The 22,836-nt window shown below is 34.0% G+C and overlaps 2 protein-coding genes across 2 annotated transcripts; both read right to left on the bottom strand.

Moving 5' to 3' along the window:
* Nucleotides 5,392-17,889, bottom strand: LOC109849291 (60S acidic ribosomal protein P0-like). The gene is given in 12 exon segments (XM_020419101.1): nucleotides 5,392-5,688; nucleotides 5,801-6,193; nucleotides 6,314-6,448; nucleotides 12,065-12,122; nucleotides 12,458-12,690; nucleotides 12,779-13,093; nucleotides 13,178-13,248; nucleotides 13,381-13,387; nucleotides 13,487-13,621; nucleotides 17,623-17,744; nucleotides 17,747-17,825; nucleotides 17,827-17,889. Coding segments are annotated over 12 exon segments (1,743 nt in total). The 3' UTR covers nucleotides 5,392-5,556.
* On the bottom strand, nucleotides 10,831-13,366 carry LOC109850875 (uncharacterized protein At1g04910-like). The gene is made up of 6 exons (XM_020420961.1): nucleotides 13,315-13,366; nucleotides 13,178-13,248; nucleotides 13,008-13,093; nucleotides 12,779-12,918; nucleotides 12,458-12,690; nucleotides 10,831-10,886 (listed from the first exon to the last, which is right to left on the bottom strand). The coding sequence occupies exons 3-6, from the start codon at nucleotides 13,012-13,014 to the stop codon at nucleotides 10,883-10,885; spliced, it is 384 nt and encodes a 127-aa protein (XP_020276550.1). The 5' UTR covers nucleotides 13,015-13,093; nucleotides 13,178-13,248; nucleotides 13,315-13,366; the 3' UTR covers nucleotides 10,831-10,882.

Below are 22,836 nucleotides of genomic sequence, written 5' to 3'. Positions count from 1 at the left end.
ATGATCATAAGACTCATACGATTTGAACGCTCCCACTTCTCATGCTCCTTCTTTGCATCAGGAGTGCTATCCGCATTGAGAGGTTGGGGTTGTTCAGTTCTTAATGCATAGTCAAGATCCATGCAGCCAAGAACAATTAATATGTTCTCTTTCCAAACCTTGAAGTTTGTCCCATTTAGCATGGGAATTGAGTTGATGTTAGCAGAAATTATTGCAGCAGATGCATTAGCTGAAATAAAACAAAAATGCTCACATCAATAACCATAATCAATAAAATTCAAATAATGACAATCCCCATCCAAGATACCGGCACAACATTAATATCAAGTCTTTGGACAGTAATATTAACTTGTAAGTGATACCTTGTTGCAATGATCAAACATTGACAATAACTCATGTCAAATAATGAAACTATCTTTGGATCGATTCATTATTCACATGTAAACCTTATAATTGTCACACGCTTATCATCGCAGATGTGTATACAGTCTAAATAAATATTAACCTTCCTTTGGGCCGATTAAATATTTACACGAAAGCATACACACAAACATCTCACATTCCTCATGAACAATCTACACAAGAGAGGTTACTTTGGCAACTTCTTGTTTCAATTAATCAATTGGAGTGAGAGACAACCTTAATACCTTAGTGTCATAATATTTAAAATAAATAATTGATTAAAAACCGAATTAGATTTAAATTAAAAAATTTAAATCAACTGAATATCCAACAACTTCTTGTTTCAATTAATCAATTGGAGTGAGAGACAACCTTAATACCTTAGTGTCATAATATTTAAAATAAATAATTGATTAAAAACCGAATTAGATTTAAATTAAAAAATTTAAATCAACTGAATATCCAAAAACTTAATTGGGGTCTCACAGCTTAATTAGGGCCCATTACTTAATTGAATAAATTAAGTTCACCAAAGTGGACCCATGAAAAGCCGAGGCTTAACCATAATGAACACGAAGTTCCCTTAACTTCGAACGCGAGGTTCGACTGTATTGAGTACGAGACTCACTTAAGCACGAACGCGAGGTTCGTCTGAAAATGAACGAACGCGAGGTTCGTTTGATAAAAGAACGCGAGGTTCAACTTGGGAACGAACGCGAGGTTCGTTTAAAAAAATGAACGCGAGGTTCGACTGAAGTACGAACGCGAGGTTCGTCTGAAGTACGAACGTGAGGTTCGTCTGAAGTTTGAACGCGAGGTTCGTCTGAAGTTTGAACGCGAGGTTCGTCTGAAGTACGAACGCGAGGTTCGTCTGAAGAACGAACGCGAGGTTCGTTAAAAAATTGAGCTTGACGCTCACCTGAGTTGAACGCGAGGTTCACCTTAGAACGAACGCGAGGTTCGTTAAAATTGAGCTTGACGCTCACCTGAGTTGAACGCGAGGTTCACCTTAGAACGAACGCGAGGTTCGTTAAAATTGAGCTTGACGCTCACCTGAGTTGAACGCGAGGTTCACCTTAGAACGAACGCGAGGTTCGTTAAAATTGAGCTTGACGCTCACCTGAGTTGAACGCGAGGTTCACCTTAGAACGAACGCGAGGTTCGTTAAAATTGAGCTTGACGCTCACCTGAGTTGAACGCGAGGTTCACCTTAGAACGAACGCGAGGTTCGTTGAGCGCGAAGCTCGGTTAAAATTGAACGAACGCGAGGTTCGTTTGAGGTAACTACCTCCTTAATTTTCGCCATGAACTCTTAGGGTTTCAAACAGAAACCGCCGCCGCCAAACCCAAAAAAATTCTTCGATTTTTATTTTCAAAACCAGATCCAGAATCGGAAAAAATTTCTTGATCCAGATCCAAGAAAAATTGAAGAAAAAATCAAAGGAAAATCCAAAAAATTCCAAAAAGTAACTGTTCACCGGTGATTTTTCAGTTACTGTTCCTCTGGAAAAAACTTTACTGTTCATCCGAACAAAAACTTTACTGTTCATCCGAAAATTTTTGTTAATGTTCATCCGAACCCAAAAAATTGAATCTTTAATCAGATATTTAAGATCAAAAACCCAATAAAACTTAAATCCCTAAGAATTAATCAAGGTGGCTCTGATACCACTTGTTAGATCTAAAACAAAACTTGAGATCTAAAACCATATAGCCATGATTAATTCAAAGAGATTAACAATAATCTAAAGAGCGGAAGCTTATACCTGAATCCATGGATGAACCTTGAGATGGATTTTGGATCTTCTAACCTTAGGGTTTCTCTAAATCCGAATTTCTCTAGCTAGATGGGGGTGTAGAGAATTAGAGAATGTAACCCTAGGTTAGGGACCATAACCCCTTATTTATAGATGTTGTACTTTTGTAATTTAGCACATCAATAAATTACAATTACAACCTGGTATCTGCACATATAACCCCATGACTTATTTAAATACCAAATTAACCCAACTTAATTGATCACTTTAGTGGGTTATCCTGAAAGATAGCAATACACATTGATTAATCATATGTGCCCACAAATAGATTTATTAGATTAAATCCAACATTCTAGTGTCAGTTGCCATTGCTCTAGAATAGGGTTGCAATCTTACACTAGAGATGAGCAGTTTTAGCGGGGGGCCTCAAGATTCTTGTATTTTTTTTTTCCTTACTAATTACAGGGAACTTCAGGTCGAGGCCTTCTATTAATTTTTGTAATTTCAAAGTTTTTTTTTTCCTTAAGTGTGGTTTTATTAATAGAAGAATGTTATTGTAAACACTACATTCTATTTGAAAATATAATTTCAAAGTATTGTTCGGTAATGATCTTTAAATGCTAGTTAATTAATTGTGAAAAAAAAAGTTACATGCTATCATGTTAAATTTTTTGGACCTCGTACTAAAATTCCCGGCTCCGTCACTGTTTAGTGGTCGTGCTGCTCCTGTCCCAGCCAAAAAATTGGGGAAACACTGAACATACGGTAGGATTAATAAAATGGTAATGTTTATTAATTTTTTCTTATTTGAGAAAAGGCCTGAGCCCATTCATCAAAAAAGATACCATCTACTTGCCTCCTTTTGTATATGGATGTTGACCGTATAGAAATCCTCTAGAATTTCACCGCTATTACCTCCTCCTGTTTTCTCTATGCAGTTTTGCGAGCACTTAGGTGACACGATATTTCGTTGCAGGTGCCAATTTTACTCTCTTCTATTCCTTGTACTGAGTTAGGCGACCAAATGTTTAATGCTTAGTGCTTGTGTTAAATATCAGGACGTTGCTAATTTGAATGCCAGAACAAGAGGGCAAGGAAGCAAAGGCAGAGAATAATCAGAACCCTGTTCTTGTATAAAGATCAAAATTATGAAGAATTTATGATCCCTCAGAGCCATATGCTCAATTGTCATTTCAATCCAATTAATACTGTGAGCGTACACCTTGTAAGTACAATTCCGTTCCAAATTTATGACCACGAACGGCCTTACTCATCCTGAAGCCAAGAAGCTATTCAACTCAAATAAAGGTTCAGGATCATTATCTTTTGAGCCATCACAATACAGTTAACCTCTTGACATCCCCAAGAAAATTGCAAGCTTCCAGCCCCTGAAGCATCACTGACGTACAAAGCAGCCGTCTAAAAGGAAGAAGTTTTTCACAAAACAAAGGGAAATACTTCAGAACAATTTTTAGAAAATGGCATGACTAACGGAAGTGCAGGGCCGTGTTTTGCATTTTCAACCTGATGATCGTCTCAACGCGGTATCAACTCTATGAAAACAGCACCATCTGGACAAAATAAACATTGCGGGAATGCACATTGAAGATCAATAATTCAATCTGAACAAAGTAAACTTACGTATATTCAGCAGAACAGAATCACGAGGAGGGCTCGAAAACAACTCATTAGTCTCCAACTAAATAAAAAGTGATAATAAGGCACAGGCCCGGTTCTGAAGGTGTTCCAAGTGATCGACCGCACAGGGCCCCCTAAACTTGGGGGCCCCAATTTTTTTTAATCTCCCTACCCTGATTCCCTGATTCCTTCCTCAAAATCCTCCCTCGTGCTTCCCCCTGCCTCTCTCACTTCCTCGTTCTCACTCCAGTCTCTCACCTTCGTTCTCTCTCTCTCCCCCTTCAAAAGAAACCCAAATCCCCAGCTCTCTCTCCCTTCGCCCGTTTCCCTCACCGTCAGCCCCCATTCCCGCTCCGACCACCATCAGTCCGAACCCCAAGTCCCCGCCGTCGCCAGCTCCACCAACTCCACCCCCGCTCGAGCGGCTAATCCTTTACCAGATCTCAGGGGCTTATTGAAGACTTGGAGCTTGAGTTGAGGTTCCCTTTTCATTTTATCATCTAATTTGAAGTTTTAACCGCCCATTTAGTGAAGAAGCTCTTGGGGTTGGTGACCCAGTTCCAAAATGATAACTTTCTTGATGGGGCTTCTTGATTTTTACTTATTACAGTCGGAATGGGCAGCAAAATTTGATCTTAATTAAGTTGAAGGAGATTGTTGGAATAATGATAAGCTCAGTACCTGGGTCCATTTCATTTGTTGTTATTTCAGTGGGGAGTATAGTTTCATGTATTATGATTGCATCTATGTTTATTAACTACAATCCTACTGGTTTTAGTTTCAACTCCATAGTTTCTGAACAAGGGCAAGCTATAGTCGAGCCCCTCTCCTACCGAGCTTCCCAGACTCCCAGCTCACTGCCGACCAAGCCCCGCCCTGAGCTCCGCGGCACATCTTTACCCTTACATCGCCGGAGATCCCCATGGGTAAATCCGTCAACTTTCTTATTTTCCCTCTTCTCTCATTTTCCGATCTCCCATTTTCTCACTTCCCCCCTCTTTTTTCAGCTGGACAGAAGATCAAGGTCGGAATCATCGGTGAGTTTATTTATTTATTTTTTATTTTTTATTTTCATCTCAGTGAGTGATTCTGTGCTTAGATCGATATTTGAATGGTCGTCTAGTTTATTTTTGTGAATTCTAGGCTGAAATCGCTCTTATAGGTTGTTTTGTTTTGTTTTTTGGCTAGGATTTGGAAGGATAGGGCGATTGGTTGCCAGAGTGATTCTCCAAAGCGAGGATGTTGAGCTCGTGGCCGTCAACGACCCCTTCATCGCCACCGATTACATGGTATATATAAATTTCTACATCTATTGATGAATTTGTTTCCATTGCTTGATTTTCGATCATCTGATAGATCCAGCGTTAGATTAGCATCAGATCTGTTTGTTTTTTATTTTGTAATCATGTGATTTATATGCCTTAACTTTACTTGTGTGATCTGTGCTAAATAGAATTTGGAGGTATTATGTCCTCTCGTTAAAAGATTTTTTTTCATTTTAAAACAATTTAGATTGTTTTTTTCATTTTAAAACAATTTATTGATATTTTGTATATAGAGAAGTACCATGTGTTTACTTTTCGCACAGGGCCCCTAAAATCTCAGAACCGGCCCTGATAAGGCATCTAAATGATAAGTCTCGGCAAGAGTCTTACTAGGAACTGTTTATTTAACCATGAAACGGAAATATGACTAGATTGCAGTGTAAATCTCAAACCAAAAACAACTCCTCGTATCTAGTCTCCAACTAAATAAAATGTTAATCGAAGAGGCTAAGCCCCAGTTCTTCATCGGACTCATCAACTTGCTCCTCCTCCTTCTCTTCTTCCTTGGCAGCAGGTGCAGCTGCAGTTTCTGCAAGAGAGGCAGTCACAGAAAACTTGCTAGGGTCCTGCATTGGACGTACAATTTTTCAGCAATCACATGCATCATCTTTGGGAATCAAATGTAAGGATAATAATGATAATAGATCATAATAGTAGCATATGTATGCATGTATGTACCTTAAGATACTCCTTGATTTGTTCAGCTTGTGGGAAAGTGAATTCAGTGGCAACAGAAACAGCAATAACGTTCTTGTAGGAATTAATGAACATATGGGGTGATGCTGCGAGGGTTGGGTAAGAGAGGCCCAGTGACAGCGAAGCAACCATAGAAACACCAGCTGCAAACTTTTCAACAAGGTCTTCCTCGGTGAGATCCAACACCTCAGGACTGAAGACGGAACCATTGTCGTAGACTGATACCACAACAAGGCCATAGGAGAAGGGCCTTATCCCAAGCTTGGCAAGGAGAGCTGCCTCCGAAGACCCCACCTTGTCACCCTTCTTGATCAGCTCAACTGGTGTGATGATTTCAACTGTACCCTTGTTGATCTTTGTAGGGATGTTAAGCACCTGCGACCACAGCATCAACCCCAAAAGATAATTAATTTTAAAAGCTGGAATTTTCATTAATTCTTGACTAACATCTAAACACATAATCAACTAATAGGCCTATTTATGTATTGCTATTACCTGAAAGAAAGAGGTCTGCGAGGGGTCCAAGCCAGTGTTACCAGGAGGAACAACCACATCGATGGGAGCAACAAGCCCAACACGAGCAGGGCTCCAACCTGATGATTCGTGATAAGAAATGAGCATCAAACAACACTAGCAATGCTAATCACACAAGCATTAATTAAAGTTCCCCCTTTGATAGCTGGATGCATGGTACTTTTGCAACCAGGTTATGTATGCATAGGCTTGAGAGACTATCAATGCATCCATTGTCCTACAGGAAGATTTAAGCATGCCAATGACAATAATATTTGAGGGGGGGTACTGGTCAATAATAAAGTTAAAATAATAGAAACACTTGAACCTTTAACCAATTTATACTCATATATTCTGACAACTACACTGCTAATTAGCCTGGTATGAAATTTATGTATTTAATGTACATGTGGTATAACAAAACTCTTCATTTGAGATCTGTAATGTCCCCATCTTTAGTCCCACATCGGATGTGTGGATCAGTTTGAGAGAGCGTAAAAGTGAAGTTGTGGAATGCAAGTACAGCATCTGCTAGCTGATTTTGGCAATGGATCCTGCACTTTAGTTAGTCACACAGCTTACATCGCCCCGACGGGGCTCATAGGTCGGGGCCATGACAAGATCGTAGACAAAATAGCTGCAAGACCTGGGAAAGTGTGCTCCAGCTGCTAGTGCATGCATATAGCAAACTTATCTCGGCCCACGATACTGCTTAACGTATGTGGATTTCTTATGAAAATATTTCCATATAGAAATTAACAACTCAAAGCATTCCTAGGCATGAAAGATCATCAAGTAAATCACTTTCTATAGATTATTTTCCTAGAAACATTATGTTCAGCTAGCTGTTAGAAGCTAGATTATTGGCCAGGATTAGACATTTGGCGTATCGAGGCTAATGTTGAATTGAAGGCAAAACCTGCATTCAGTACGTTTAGCCCCTCTTGGCTCAAAGGCATTAGGTTAAAAGGATGGTTAATTTTTAAGTGTACGTGTCTGTATTTTTCTTTTTTGGAGTAGGTTTAGAATCCAACGGAATTTATTAAGGGAAAAATGCTTCCAGCCCCCAAAAGATAAGGAAACGTGCTTTCCACCTCCAAGACTTTATCAACGGGTGTTTTACCCCCAAAAATAAAGATTATGTTCTCTGAACCCCCAAAACACAAAACCCAAGACATTAAAATATGTGAAGACCATAATACCCTTCTCTCTCTCTTTCTTTTTTTATTAAAATATGATGAGCATTATTTTATTATTTTTATTTTCTCTCTCTCTTTATCATAAAGTATTGAGATGATAGTTGAAATGATTGATGAGGATTATTTTATTATTTTTATTTTTTATTATTTTGGTTGTTTGTATTGGGAGATTGTTAAAGTTACGGGTTAATTGTTAAAGTTATGAATTAATTGTTAATGTTACGGGTCAATTGTTAAGATTATGAATCCTCTCTCTCTCTCCTTCTTTTTTTATTAAAATATGATGAGGATTATTTTATTATTTTTATTTTCTCTCTCTCTTTATCATGAAGTATTGAGATGATAGTTGAAATGATTGATGAGGATTATTTTATTATTTTCGTTTTTTATTATTTTGGTTGTTTGTATTGGGAGATTGTTAAAGTTACGGGTTAATTGTTAAAGTTATGAATTAATTGTTAATGTTACGGGTCAATTGTTAAGGTTATGAATCCTCTCTCTCTCTCTCTCTCTCTCTCTCTCTCTCTCTCTCTCTCTCTCTCTTTCTTTCTCTCTCTCTCTTTATCATGATGTTTCTTTGATGATATTGAAATGATTAAAGAGAATTATTATTTTATTATTTTCGTTTTTTATTCTTTTTGTATTTTTAGAATATTCGTTGTTAAGGATAATGGTTGGTTGTAAATATTATGCATTGATTGTTAAGGTTACGGGTTGGTTGTTAAGGTTAAGGGTTTGTTGTTAAGGTTATGGGTTTGTTGTGTATGTTACGGATTTATTGTTAAGGTTACGGGCTTAATTGTTAAGATTACGGGTTTAATTGTTAAGGTTACATGTTTAATTGTTAAGGTTACGGGTTTAATTGTTAAGGTTACGGTTTATTAATTGTTAATGTTACGGTTTAATTGTTAAGGTTACGGGTTTAATTGTTAATGTTACGGGTTTAATTATTAAGGTTGCGGTTTTAATTATGGGTTTAATTATTACGGTTACGGTTTTAATTATTAAGGTTACAGGTTTAATTGTTAAAGTTACGGTTTATTAATTGTTAAGGTTACGGTTTAATTGTTAAGGTTATGGGTTTAATTGTTAAGGTTACCGGTTTAATTGTTAATGTTACGGTTTAATTGTTAAGGTTACTGGTTTAATTGTTAAGGTTACGAGGGAGAGAGAGATGAGATCCATAACCTTAACAATTGACCCGTAACCTTAACAATTAAACCCGTAACCTTAACAATTAAACCCGTAACCGTAATAATTAAACTCATAACCTTAATTAAACCCGTAACCGTAACAATTAAACTCATAACCTTAATTAAACCCGTAACCTTAACAATTAAACCCGTAACCTTAACAATTAAACCATAACATTAACAATTAATAAACCGTAACCGTAACAATTAAACCCGTAACATTAACAATTAAACCCTTAACCTTAACAATTAAACCCGTAACCTTAACAATTAAACCCGTAACATTAACAACAAATCCGTAACCTACACAACAAACCCATAACCTTAATAATAAACCCGTAACCTTAACAACCAACCCATAACCTTAACAATTGTTGATATATTAGTATTAGTTAGGGACTTATTTGTAACTTGTGTAAGGGCCTATATAAAGCCCAAGAGATCTCATAATGAATTAGGATTTTTCATTCACAACAACAATCAATGCATAACCTTTACCACCAACCATTATCCTTAACAACGAATATTCTAAAAATAAAAAAAGAATAAAAAACGAAAATAATAAAATAATAATTCTCTTTAATCATTTCAATATCATCAAAGAAACATCATAATAGAGAGAGAGAAAGAGAGAGAGAGAGAGAGGATCCATAACCTTAACAATTGACCTGTAACATTAACAATTAATTCGTAACCTTAACAATTAACCCGTAACTTTAACAATCTCTCAATACAAACAACCAAAATAATAAAAAACGAAAATAATAAAATAATCCTCATCAATCATTTCAACTATTATCTTAGTACATCATGATAAAGAAAGAGAGAAAACAAAAATAATAAAATAATCTTCATCATATTTTAATAAAAAAAGAAGGAGAGAGAGAGAGGATTCATAACCTTAACAATTGACCCGTAACATTAACAATTAATTCGTAACCTTAACAATTAACCCGTAACTTTAACAATCTCCCAATACAAACAACCAAAATAATAAAAGACAAAAATAATAAAATAATCTTCATTAATCATTTTAACTATCATCTCAATACTTCATGATAAAGAGAGAGAGAAAACGAAAATAATAAAATAATGCTCATCATATTTTAATAAAAAAAGAAAGAGAGAAGGGTATTATGGTCTTCACATATTTTAATGTCTTGGGTTTTGTGTTTTGGGGGCTCAGAGAACATAATCTTTATTTTTGGGGGTAAAACACCCGTTGACAAAGTCTTGGGGGTGGGAAGCACGTTTCCTTAGCTTTTGGGGGGTGGAAGCATTTTTCCCATTTATTAATTAGAAATATTCCTATACTACATACATAGGTTCTGAATAATTCAATAAAAGGAATGAAAATATAAGAAAGAATAGTCTTTTACAGCATCAGAGAATTGTGGTTATTTAAAAAAAAACAAAGATTGCATGTGTAGAATTACGCTAGAATCACAAGTTATATAGGAACTAAAACACATATACTACCACATATTTGCTCTAACGCAACGGTTTATAACTGTCGCATTAGCATCTAAACCGTTACAGTTGCTCAAGCGCAGCGGTTATTAAACTGTCTTCGTTGCTGCCGTTGCCCTAGACATAAGGCAGCTGTTGCAAAACCTAACGCAACGGTTTCTAAAATAAGGCTAACGCAACGTTTTTTACAAAATGCAACGTTTTTTGTAGCGGTTTACTGATGCCTAATGTAGCGGTTCCATACACAAAGGCAACAGTTATTACAAATACCTAATGTCTCGGTTTCATACACAAGGGCAGCGGTTTTTCCAAAATCAGAGACCAAAGGCAACAGTTGTTTTGTAGCTAATGTGACGTTTTGCTTTGCTATGGCAACAATTTTATAAGGCTACAGCAACAGTTTTATAGGGCTATAGCAGCACTTTTCAAGAAATTTGACCAATAAGCAAACACAATTATGTAAACCAAAATAAAAATAAAATAAGAACACACTACATTAAGATATCATCAAAATAAAAAATAATGAAGCATTCATATGTTTTAAGCCCATCATTCAAAAATAAATAGTTACAAGACAACTTCAACCCATCAAAATATGATCAATTCACAACCATCAAAATATGATCAATTCACATGTACAAGTCTGTTCCAAAAGATTCATACAGCATTCTCCTATTTAAATCTTTATATCACCTGCAAAAAATAAAAAAACGTATCAAATAGCATGTTAGCAACAAACTGAAAAGGTAATTTTTTTAAACTAACCATTACTAGGAAAAAAAAAGCAATATCGCACCTACTGAAATGTCTATATATACTAATAACTTACTGCCAGCTCCTCCCACAAGCTCTTGGGCTTCTCTTAGGAACTAATGCCTACTTCCCAGTTCTCAAATTAATGTTTTTATTTGACCTTGTCCAAAACCTACAATTTTGCTCCATACAAAAAGAAAAAAATAGAAAAGCCAAGCAGGAGGGCAGGAAAAACATGTGTTTCTCCCTTTTCTCGTGTTTTCATTAGTTGAATTTCTAGTTACGTTTCTGGAGTAACAACTAGCCTCATTAAGATCATGAAGCTCATATCAAAACAGGGCTTAAATGATAAACCATTTTGAGAACCATGCGTAGACCCCAAGACCCAGATGGTTTTATTCTTGGAGAGTGGTTCGGTTGTTGGATTGAAACATCGAAACCACATCGATGAAAGAGTCAAGAGCTTTCAAAAAGGTTCCTTTGAACTAAAGAAATACCATACGATGGATTTGGCAGACCAGTATACACATACATCCCTCCCTATTTGCTTTCAGCCTGCGTTCCCGGAAACTGGCGACCTTAAGGGCAAAAATGGAGAGGGAAATGGGGAGGCACTCTGCTTGAGTGCCACTTTGAGTCTGCTATTTGGAATCAAAACACTCACCTATATACTACTCACGACGAACTTAATACGTTGTGTATAAGTACGGAAATCATAGCATGGTAAGAGGGTTAACTTGCACATATCTGTAGCATTTCAACTAGCCTTGTGTAAACAACTTTACAAACAAAATGGTGGAACATTACAGAAGTAAATCTATCACCTTTCATGACTGCTTGAATCAACAGATACTTCTGCAAAGTTTTCTTTTTTTTTACCATCTTAATCGTCCTATTTTATTCACAGTTCTCATCTTTCATTTAATTAATTTATTTAGTTGGAATTCTCCAACTTATACCTCAACAAAGGTAAGTTTGCGGCTTTGTCTTGAAGTCAGCATGGTGGTATCGCAACTAGACTACAATTAACTCGAAGACTTTACTTGCCAAGATACCCAGGAAATCAATGCTCTATATCACAAAGGCCGTTACTAGAGCAAATATATGTCTGTTTGAACAGTTTTACTAGGCATCTCTATTATTGCAAATTTTTCCATGTCAATAGAATTTGGACACCTTCATGTAAACAAGAAAGGGATATAAGGTATCATGGTACTAAAAAAGGAAACTGATTAAAAGTAATATCTAGAAAGGATCACAAGAAGAAAAAAACAAGAAGTCCTAATGGGTCTGCGTCTAAGTCTCAGCATTGAGTATAGAATAATAATTGCCTTCCCCTCTCCCAATGCCCACACCAAATGCTATCAAACACGAAAGAAAGAGAAAAGAAGAAAGATACAGCATGAAAAATCAGAAAGAAGACAATTGAAAGATGATGCACAGGTAATTAGAAGATATAATCATGTTTAAAGAGAACTGGAAAACTGCATTTATATGAAAGAAGACCTTACCGTAAATGAAGAGCAATATAAGGGCTTCCACCTTGGCGCATCCTTGAGATTAAGGTGGCACCCAGCTCTTGAATTGAGCCTGAATATTTCAATGCTCTGTAGTTTACACGACATCTCAGCTTCTGAACAGATGTTGGAAGTCCATTGTTTGTCAGTCGGGAGTCTGTATGGGTGAAGTACGTAACCTTGTGTTGTTTCAAAAGTGGGAGAACATCTGATTTATAGTAATAGACCTGAAGATAGAGATTTAAAGTATCATGAATACATAAAATATCAAGTAAAAACAGAATACATCTTTCAGTGATCAGTATTGGTTTTTACCTTAGACCAGGATATAGGGGCCTTTGTAAAAGGTTCAATTTTCTCGTGTGAAACTGGCAGTTTTTCAACTATGTGAACCTCATCCTTTAAGGTCTTAATGAAATGCTTCCAATAAAAAAGATCCTTGAAGTCGCTGTAGCCTGTAGGAAGGGAAAAGATCTTCAGATCCAAATTAGCACATTGCAGTAATTTAACAGACTGAAACAATTTCGAGAGAACAGCTGTGAACCTTTCATCTGCCCAGTAGAAGTGATCAAGTGACAGGAGAACTAGTGTTGCCTTCATGATCTTAGCAACGGCAACCATATCACAAATCTGTATTCAGAAATATGATTTATCAGCTACTGTGTTATAGCATTTTACTTGCAGTTTATATAAATCTAAAGATACAAGTCACACCCCAAATCTCATCTGATTTAAGCCCCCATTCGCATTTATCAGTAGGTAACGATTGGTCTTAGCATCCAGCTCTGCAAAAAATCCAAACCTTGAATTTCATGGGAAAAAAGAAGAATCCGACAATCTAGAAAGCTTACTTTTTTGGTGATCCACATGGCCAATGCACTGCGTGAAATTTTCACTGTTTGGCTTGGCTCATATACCTTTAAGCTGAAAGTTGAAAACAATGTTAGTAAATTAATATATGGGTCTCTGGAGCTACAAACAAAAAAAAAGAAGATCACGACAACTACATCAAACATGACTTGCCTCAACAAAACCATTTTGATATCCTGCTCCTGATGATACCGTTTTCAGAGTTCTTTCACTGTCACTAAGCCCCCTATGCCCATGGTCATGAGATATTTGAACCTTTTGACCAGAAAGTTGGGTGCCAGATAAATCCTAGTAATCACCCAAATTAACACCTTGAATATTTCTTAAGTCCATCCAAAGAGTACAATATAGGAATCAGAAGTTAAAATCTTCACAATAAACATGTTATAGAAGTTGAGAACGAGGGAGAAGAGAAGGAGGGAGGGAGAGAAGTGACCAATACAGATTATCGGATGATGTCATGCATATATTTGAGCAAACCTAAGGATAAACATAAATTGGAAGAAGCAACAACAAAACGATATTGGTTTAAATATTACAAATGCATACAATAGGACAAAGAACTAGCGCAATGGCTTCCAACTTTTCCAGCAAGCTTACTCGCCAAAAAGTTAAATAATTCAAGTGTTTGAGAACTAATTAAGAATCTACCGCTATTAGTGGCTAGAATATTTAGTATGGGAAGCTGTCTAAATTCCTCTCCCTCTCTGTCTTGTTCCAGAGAGTGAAAGAAAGAAAAGGTAATGAGCGAGAAACTTACTGCTTTTCTGCAACAATGTAAAGTCAAAGAACTAGAAGGAAATGAAGTGAAAGACTGGAAATATCTATATTTTCAAGGAAAATGATAAAAGGACGAATGGAAGAGAAAGGACACAACCTGAGGTTTAATAGCTCGGTAAATCTTTGAGAGTTCAAGGTGTCTCAGTCAAGCCTTAATAACAATTGATTGAGCCCACTTATTTTATATATAAATCTCTCAACAAAATTTGGGTTTAGAAAACCTTTAGTAAGATATCAGTGATAGGATGAGCACTCTCTCACCTGATGGTGACAACACGCGTTAAGGAACAAGCTATTTTAAATAGTTCGTTCAATGTTCAGTTCATATGTCATTTGGCATGTCACTTAATAATCTAGCTAAAGCTTGAACCTCATGTTGATAAAAAATTTCCAGCTTGAATCAGTCCTACATCTTATATTGAGTAAGAAGATACCTAGACTTCTCTTCATGCATTATGCAAAGTGCTAATATCACTATTTGTCAAGTGCTACAAGTCACTAATCTCGAATTTTAACTAGAAAAGGATTGATTAACAGGTAAACAAGCAATCCTAAGTCAAACTAGGATAATCTCCATTGCCCAAGTCAGAAACCATGTTCTCCACTAGCTTAGAAACCCTACACAAAATTATCATTTACTCCAATTGAGAATGATGTCACTGAGTACCTAAGACATCATGTGTATAAGCTTATAATATTTGTGTGAATCAATAACATTCTTTAATTTATGAGCAATAATTATTACAAAAACTGAACATCTAATATTAAAGAGAATCAAACAAACAAACAGCTCATCCTAAGCTTAATATAAAATAAGTCAACTTCAAGCTCAAATTAACTCAGGTTGATTTCAATCCCAGCCTAATAGAAACCACGTATTTATGAATCTAAAACATAGCAACAAAACAATTGCATAAAATTTCAGATAAATCCTAAATTGTTTCTTCAAAACATTAGTTTATGCATAGGTCAGTTCCTTGCCTGTGTGCATCATTTATTTTTATTCTCATGCCCATGAATATGATAACGAGAATTCTGGTTTCGCTTACCTGCCAAATCGAATTCTTCCTCGATTCCATGTCAGCTAATTTTCCTCCACTACAAATTTACATGACTGACAACAAATTTCTGTGAGTGTATATATGCAAAATATTCAGTGGTTAAATTTACATGACTGACAATAGAGATGCTCGCCACAAAAAAATTTATCTGGCACTTCTCCACTTTAAATTACATCCAAATTCTAGTAGCATTAAACCCAATATATCAGCTTGAAACCAGTGAAAGAAAAATAAACGCATTCATTCACACCAAATAAATCATCAATGGAGATAACTAGTTTCACACATTATTTCTGATTTTCACACATCAAGACATCAGTGAGTTCACAATCACAAATTAACAAGTAAAATAAAACATACTTCCAAGAGACAACAAATAAATCCAATTTTTTTTAGAAGAAATAGCTTTTATGTTGAGGAATCTAACCTCAGGGATCGACCTAGAGCTACAGATCGATTAATGTAGCAATCAAGATTATCCACAACACCTAAGAAGTGAAGAAGAGATTTCTAAAAATAGAAAGGGGAAGAAATTGTAGAAATCGGAAATGAAAGGAATTGAGTACCTGAGAGTCCAAAGGAGAGTGATAGCGATGAGACCAATGAAGAAGAACACACGAACAAGATTGGAGACGGATTAGCTTCGAGCTCGACGACGAAATCGGAGTTGAGATCGGAGACGAGACCAGCAGCTCGACGACGAGATTAGCTACGAACTCGACAACGAAATCAGAGTTTCGATCGGAGACGAAACCAGCAGCTCGACGACGAGATTAGCTAAGAGCTCGACGACGAAATCAGACGGCGAAAAGATTGACAATGAAAGAGTAAACCCTAGAAAGCTCAAAAACCGGATGATCTTGGCCACAACGATTTTAGGGAGCGGAAAATTTTGGCAACGATTTTAGGGATTTCATTTGAGAGAGAGAGAGAGATTTCGTTTAAGCGGTCAGACCATGAGCTTTACAAACTTAACTCTCAAACCCACGAACAATTATTAAGTCTAGGAACAATTATTTGGTCTACGGCAACGTTTTTCATTAAATGTTGTATTAGGCACTGCAAACCGTTACGATAGATATCTAACGCAACAGTTAAAACAGTTGCGCCTTAACCGCTGCAAATAGATCAATTATGTGGTAGTGATATTTGCTCAACATAAAAGCATCAAAGGAGCGCAAGGCTCCGCCTCGTGTTGTCGACGGCATGAAATAATAATAATAATAATAATAATAATAATAATAATAATAATAATAATAATAATAATAATAATAATAATAATAATAATAATAATAATAATAATAATAATAATAATAATAATAATAATAATAATAATAATAATAATAATAATAATAATAATAATAATAATAATAATAATAATAATAATAATAATAATAATAATAATAATAATAATAATAATAATAATAATAATAATAATAATAATAATAATAATAATAATAATAATAATAATAATAATAATAATAATAATAATAATAATAATAATAATAATAATAATAATAATAATAATAATAATAATAATAATAATAATAATAATAATAATAATAATAATAATAATAATAATAATAATAATAATAATAATAATAATAATAATAATAATAATAATAATAATAATAATAATAATAATAATAATAATAATAATAATAATAATAATAATAATAATAATAATAATAATAATAATAATAATAATAATAATAATAATAATAATAATAATAATAATAATAATAATAATAATAATAATAATAATAATAATAATAATAATAATAATAATAATAATAATAATAATAATAATAATAATAATAATAATAATAATAATAATAATAATAATAATAATAATAATAATAATAATAATAATAATAATAATAATAATAATAATAATAATAATAATAATAATAATAATAATAATAATAATAATAATAATAATAATAATAATAATAATAATAATAATAATAATAATAATAATAATAATAATAATAATAATAATAATAATAATAATAATAATAATAATAATAATAATAATAATAATAATAATAATAATAATAATAATAATAATAATAATAATAATAATAATAATAATAATAATAATAATAATAATAATAATAATAATAATAATAATAATAATAATAATAATAATAATAATAATAATAATAATAATAATAATAATAATAATAATAATAATAATAATAATAATAATAATAATAATAATAATAATAATAATAATAATAATAATAATAATAATAATAATAATAATAATAATAATAATAATAATAATAATAATAATAATAATAATAATAATAATAATAATAATAATAATAATAATAAAAATGATAATAATAATAATAATAATAATAATAATAATAATAATAATAATAATAATAATAATAATAATAAGATGATGAAGGGAATTAGAGAAGACGTGCTAGCTAGTACGGTACGTACGGCGAGCAAGGGGAGGAGGCTGAGGTAGTCGTTGTTGCCCGTGGCCTCGGCGTGGAACCTTACGCATCTCCTGATGAGGGTGTTCTTGCCCATCAGGATGACGGAGTCCCCCGCAGACCCTTCTGAATGTTCTGGAGCTGGCTGGATCCCACGTTGTCAGCCGCTGCGATCAATACCTGGCTGTATTCCTCCAACCAGCTTGCACAGCTTCTTGTCGTACGCCTGCTTCTTCTCCGCCTTCATCACTTTGATCGCCATCTTACCGCGCCGCTGCTACCTGCCTAGGGTTTTGCTAGCCGGCAGAATATATATATAAAAAAAGGGAAAAATGCTTCCAGCCCCCAAAAGCCAAGTGAACGTGCTTTCCACCCCCAAGACTTGGTCAATGGGTGTTTTACCCCTAAAAATAAAGATTATGTTCTCTGAGCCCCCAAAACACAAAACCCAAGACATTAAAACATGTGAAGACCATAATACCCTTCTCTCTCTCTTTCTTTTTTTATTAAAATATGATGAGGATTATTTTATTATTTCTCTATCTCTCTCTCTTTATCATGATGTACCAAGAGGATAGTTAAAATGATTGATGATTATTATTTTATTATTTTTGTTTTTTATTATTTTCGTTGTTTGTATTGGGAGGTTGTTAAAGTTACGGGTTGATTGTTAAGGTTACGGGTTGGTTGTTAAGGTTAAGGGTTTGTTGTTAAGGTTATGAATCCTCTCTCTCTCTCTCTTTCTTTTTTTATTAAAATATGATGGGGATTATATTATTATTTTTGTTTTCTCTCTCTCTTTATCATGATGTACCAAGAGGATAGTTGAAATGATTGATGAGGATTATTTTATTATTTTCGTTTTTTATTATTTTGGTTGTTTGTATTGGGAGGTTGTTAAAGTTACGGGTTGATTGTTAAGGTTACGGGTTGGTTGTTAAGGTTAAGGGTTTGTTGTTAAGGTTGTGAATCCCCCCTCTCTCTCTCTCTCTCTCTCTCTCTCTATCATGATGTTTCTTTGATGATATGAAATGATTAAATAGGATTATTATTTTATTATTTTTGTTTTATATTCTTTTTGTATTTTTAGAATATTCGTTGTTAAGGATAATGGTTGGTTGTAAAGGTTATGTATTGATTGTTAAGGTTACGGGTTGGTTGTTAAGGTTAAGGGTTTGTTGTTAAGGTTATGGGTTTGTTGTGTAGGTTACAGATTTGTTGTTAAGGTTACGGGTTTAATTTTTAAGGTTATGTGTTTAATTGTTAAGGTTACGGGTTTAATTGTTAAGGTTAATAAAAAAACGAAAATAATAAAATAATCCTCATCAATCATTTCAACTATCCTCTTGGTACATCATGATAAAGAGAGAGAGAAAACAAAAATAATAAAATAATCCCCATCATATTTTAATAAAAAAAGAAAGAGAGAGAGAGGATTCACAACCTTAACAACAAACCCTTAACCTTAACAACCAACCCGTAACCTTAACAATCAACCCGTAACTTTAACAACCTCCCAATACAAACAACCAAAATAATAAAAAACAAAAATAATAAAATAATCCACATCAATTATTTTAACTATCCTCTTGGTACATCATGATAAAGAGAGAGAGAAAACAAAAATAATAAAATAATCCCCATCATATTTTAATAAAAAAAGAAAGAGAGAGAGAGAGAGGATTCATAACCTTAACAACAAACCCTTAACCGTAACAACCAACCCGTAACCTTAACAATCAACCCGTAACCTTAACAATCAACCCGTAACTTTAACAACCTCCTAATACAAACAACCAAAATAATAAAAAACGAAAATAATAAAATAATCCTCATTAATCATTTCAACTATCCTCTTGGTACATCATGATAAAGAGAGAGAGAAAACAAAAATAATAAAATAATCTCCATCATATTTTAATAAAAAAAGAAAGAGAGAGAGAAGGGTATTATGGTCTTCACATGTTTTAATGTCTTGGGTTTTGTGTTTTGGGGCTCAGAGAACAGATTCTTTATTTTTAGGGGTAAAACGCCCATTGACCAAGTCCTGGGGGTGGGAAGCATGGTCACTTGGCTTTTGGGGGCTGGAAGCATTTTTCCCTAAAAAAAAGAGAGAGATTTTATCAGATCGTGCTGTCCGTCGCGTGGCGTCGCATCGCATCGCATGCCTATTTATACCAACGGGCCGGGTCCATTCCGCTCTCCAACCCAACTCTTCAAATTCCGCTCTTCAAATTGGAATATTCTAAGAATATTCTAATTTAGATAGTGGAATTTGGAGAGTTGCTCCAATTCTTACTTTCTAAATATTTTTTACTTTTTCTTTGTTGTTGTCAAAAAAATGCATATAAATTAATAATGTTAGATATAGTTTATAATAATAATTTTTAATTTTAATAATTTATTTTAAAAAAATTTATAACATTAGAAAGGTGTCGCTGAGAGCTTTAAAATAAACCCTATATTAATAATGCAATACAACATATTAAAAAAATAAAATCTGAAATAACAGTGACAATGTAATTTAAGTATTGTAATTTATTATGCTTGTATTTTCTTATGGGGCAAGTTAAATAGATCCCCGTATTTTAAAATTTCATGTATGATACTTATTTATTTAATTTAAAAAATAATAATTTTATAAAATAATACTAAAATAAATTAATCTTAGTTTCATCTTAAAGATCTCGACGAGATCTTTCCAAATATGTAATGATTTTAAATATTAGATAACGTATTCTAATCAACATCATCAAACACTACTCAAATTAAGGATCCAGGGCTTCTTAATTAGTCTTAATCTTTTATTAACTCGTACGTGTCACCAGATAACGTATTCTAATCAACATTCGTTTTGACATAATTTTTTTTTGAATGAAAACATATAAACCTCACTTTTTTTCTCTTTTCTAGTCAAACATTTATCGTTCGGCTTAGGGCCTGTTTGTTTCACCAATTTTATGGAATAGAAATGGTATTTGGACCTGATAGTGGTATTTTCATAATTAATGGATTCCAAATGAATCCTAATCCTGGGTTTGGTTCAAAAAAATGTATAGAATTGCTAATCTATAAAGTGGCTTAAACAGTTAATATTTTAGGAAACTCAAATCCTTTCCATTTGAGAGGAATTGGGCGAGATTTCTGACACCTCTCCTCTTTCTTATTCCGATTCCTAATCTATGAAACCCTAGATCTATTGATCCGTGGTTTCCCCGCTGTTTTTCTCCCGCCACAGCGCTCTCTTCTTCGCATCTCTTCTTCGCTTCTCTTCTCTCTCCGCTCGTCGTGGCTTGTGCGTGGTCGTGTCTGGAACTCGAAACCCTAGCTCTGGTTGAGCCATGATTTTTTGCAGATTTATATGTCGAATCGGCTTCTCCCTCTAATCTGATCTCGCCTTTTGTTGAGCCGTGATTTCTTTGATTTGTTTTCCAACTTCTTGTTGGTGGGCTCCTTGGCTTTGGTTGTTGGTGATCCCTTCTCGAACTTGTGTTGGTTCGGGTGGGTTTCGAAGCTACGGTGTTGATCCTGGCTTTTGTGGGTTTGTTGGGTTTGTTGGGTTTGTTGCTTGGACGTCGAAATTTTTTCCCCTCTGCAGCTCAAGGTATATGATTTTCCCCCTCTTTTTTGTTTGTGATAATTCATTATTTGGGAATTTTAACAAAGAATAGGGTTATGTTTACTAAATTTCAGTTAGTTGTGTGAAATAGAATGCAATTGTTCGCATCGATATTGTTCTATTTAGTTAGTTGTGTGATAAATTTAAGTTATGATTACTAAATTTCAGTTAGTTATGTGGAAATTTCAGTTATGTTTACTAAATTTCAGTTAGTTGTGTGATAATTCATTATTTAGAAATTTTAACAAAGAATAGGGTTATGTTTACTAAATTTTCAGTTAGTTGTGTGAAATAGAATGCATGATATTTGTGTGAATGTGTTGTTCTTGATAATTGTGTTTATTACAAAAGAATGTGAATGCATGAAAAAGAATAGGGTTATGTTTACCAAAGAATGGGGTTAACTTCATTACATGAAAGGAACCGGGTAGTAGAATGTGTTGTTATTGATAATTGTGTGAAATCGAATGCAACACTAGTTAAAATAAAATTCAGTATAATTAGATTTCTTACGATACAAGGAATAAATATTTGTATCAATTATCTAATTAATTTTCAACTGAAATAAGTAGACAAGATAAGTTGTAAATATATGCTAATTTTAAAACGGATGTAGATGGATATGGAAGATGAAGAAGAATTAAAGAGGATGTGTGCTAATACAGCTGTTTGCACCGTGGTCACTTTGGTAACATGTATTTTGAGAATGCGTGCTAAGCGCAAGACAATATTAACTTGTACGAAGCAAGAAAAGATCAGAAAAATATATTGAGAGAGGCGCACTTCAGATGTGTATTAGAGAGCTATCAAGATAGCTGCCGATCTTATATTAGAATGAGATCGGTGGCCTTTTTTTAAACTTGTTGAAATAATGAAAGCAAACGGTTTATTAAAAGATACAAGACACGTTCAAGTTAAAGAACAGCTTGCTATGTTCCTAAGTATTGTGGGGGCATAAAACTAAAAATAAAATAATAAGAACTGAGTTCATAAGATCAGGGAAAATAGTTAGTAGGTATTTCAATAAAGTCTTGCAAGCAATGAATAGATTACGTGATCGGTACATGAAGCAAGCCCCAAAAGAAGTTCCCGTGTAGCTCATTGCCTTTGGGTTGGTTGCTGTTTTCGCTGGAGCTTGGATTGCTTTGTTGCCTTTGGGTTTGTTGCTGTTTTGTTTTTGAGCTTGTGTAGCTATGTAGGCTGCTATGTTTTAGGTGTTTTGTTTTTCCTTGCCTGTGGGTTACTTGCTGTTTTGTTTTGAGCTTGTGTAGCTCCTTGCAGTTGATATTTGGCAATGATGATGATTAGCGTTTACTGAGAATGTAATCTAATTTACATTGTTTATTATATTCAGATGAGGTAAAAGAGGATGAGATTGCAGCCTACATTGAATTGACAATGTCTAGGCGAGGCAATTCATCCTTATAATGCAATCTGTAATAAACATGTAAGTTATAGGTGGGGCAATCAATTATGACAAGTTAATCTATTACTGAGCCATACAATATCAATTAGAATTTATACCCAATTCCAAAAACAATTTTCATTACATCCTCAATAGTTTTTGCAAGTACAAGTTACATTTGTTAT

This window comes from Asparagus officinalis, chromosome 7 (assembly GCF_001876935.1).
Source record: "Asparagus officinalis chromosome 7, Aspof.V1, whole genome shotgun sequence".
In the NCBI taxonomy this organism is placed as follows: domain Eukaryota; kingdom Viridiplantae; phylum Streptophyta; class Magnoliopsida; order Asparagales; family Asparagaceae; genus Asparagus; species Asparagus officinalis.
This window is presented reverse-complemented; position numbering and strand designations above follow the sequence as displayed.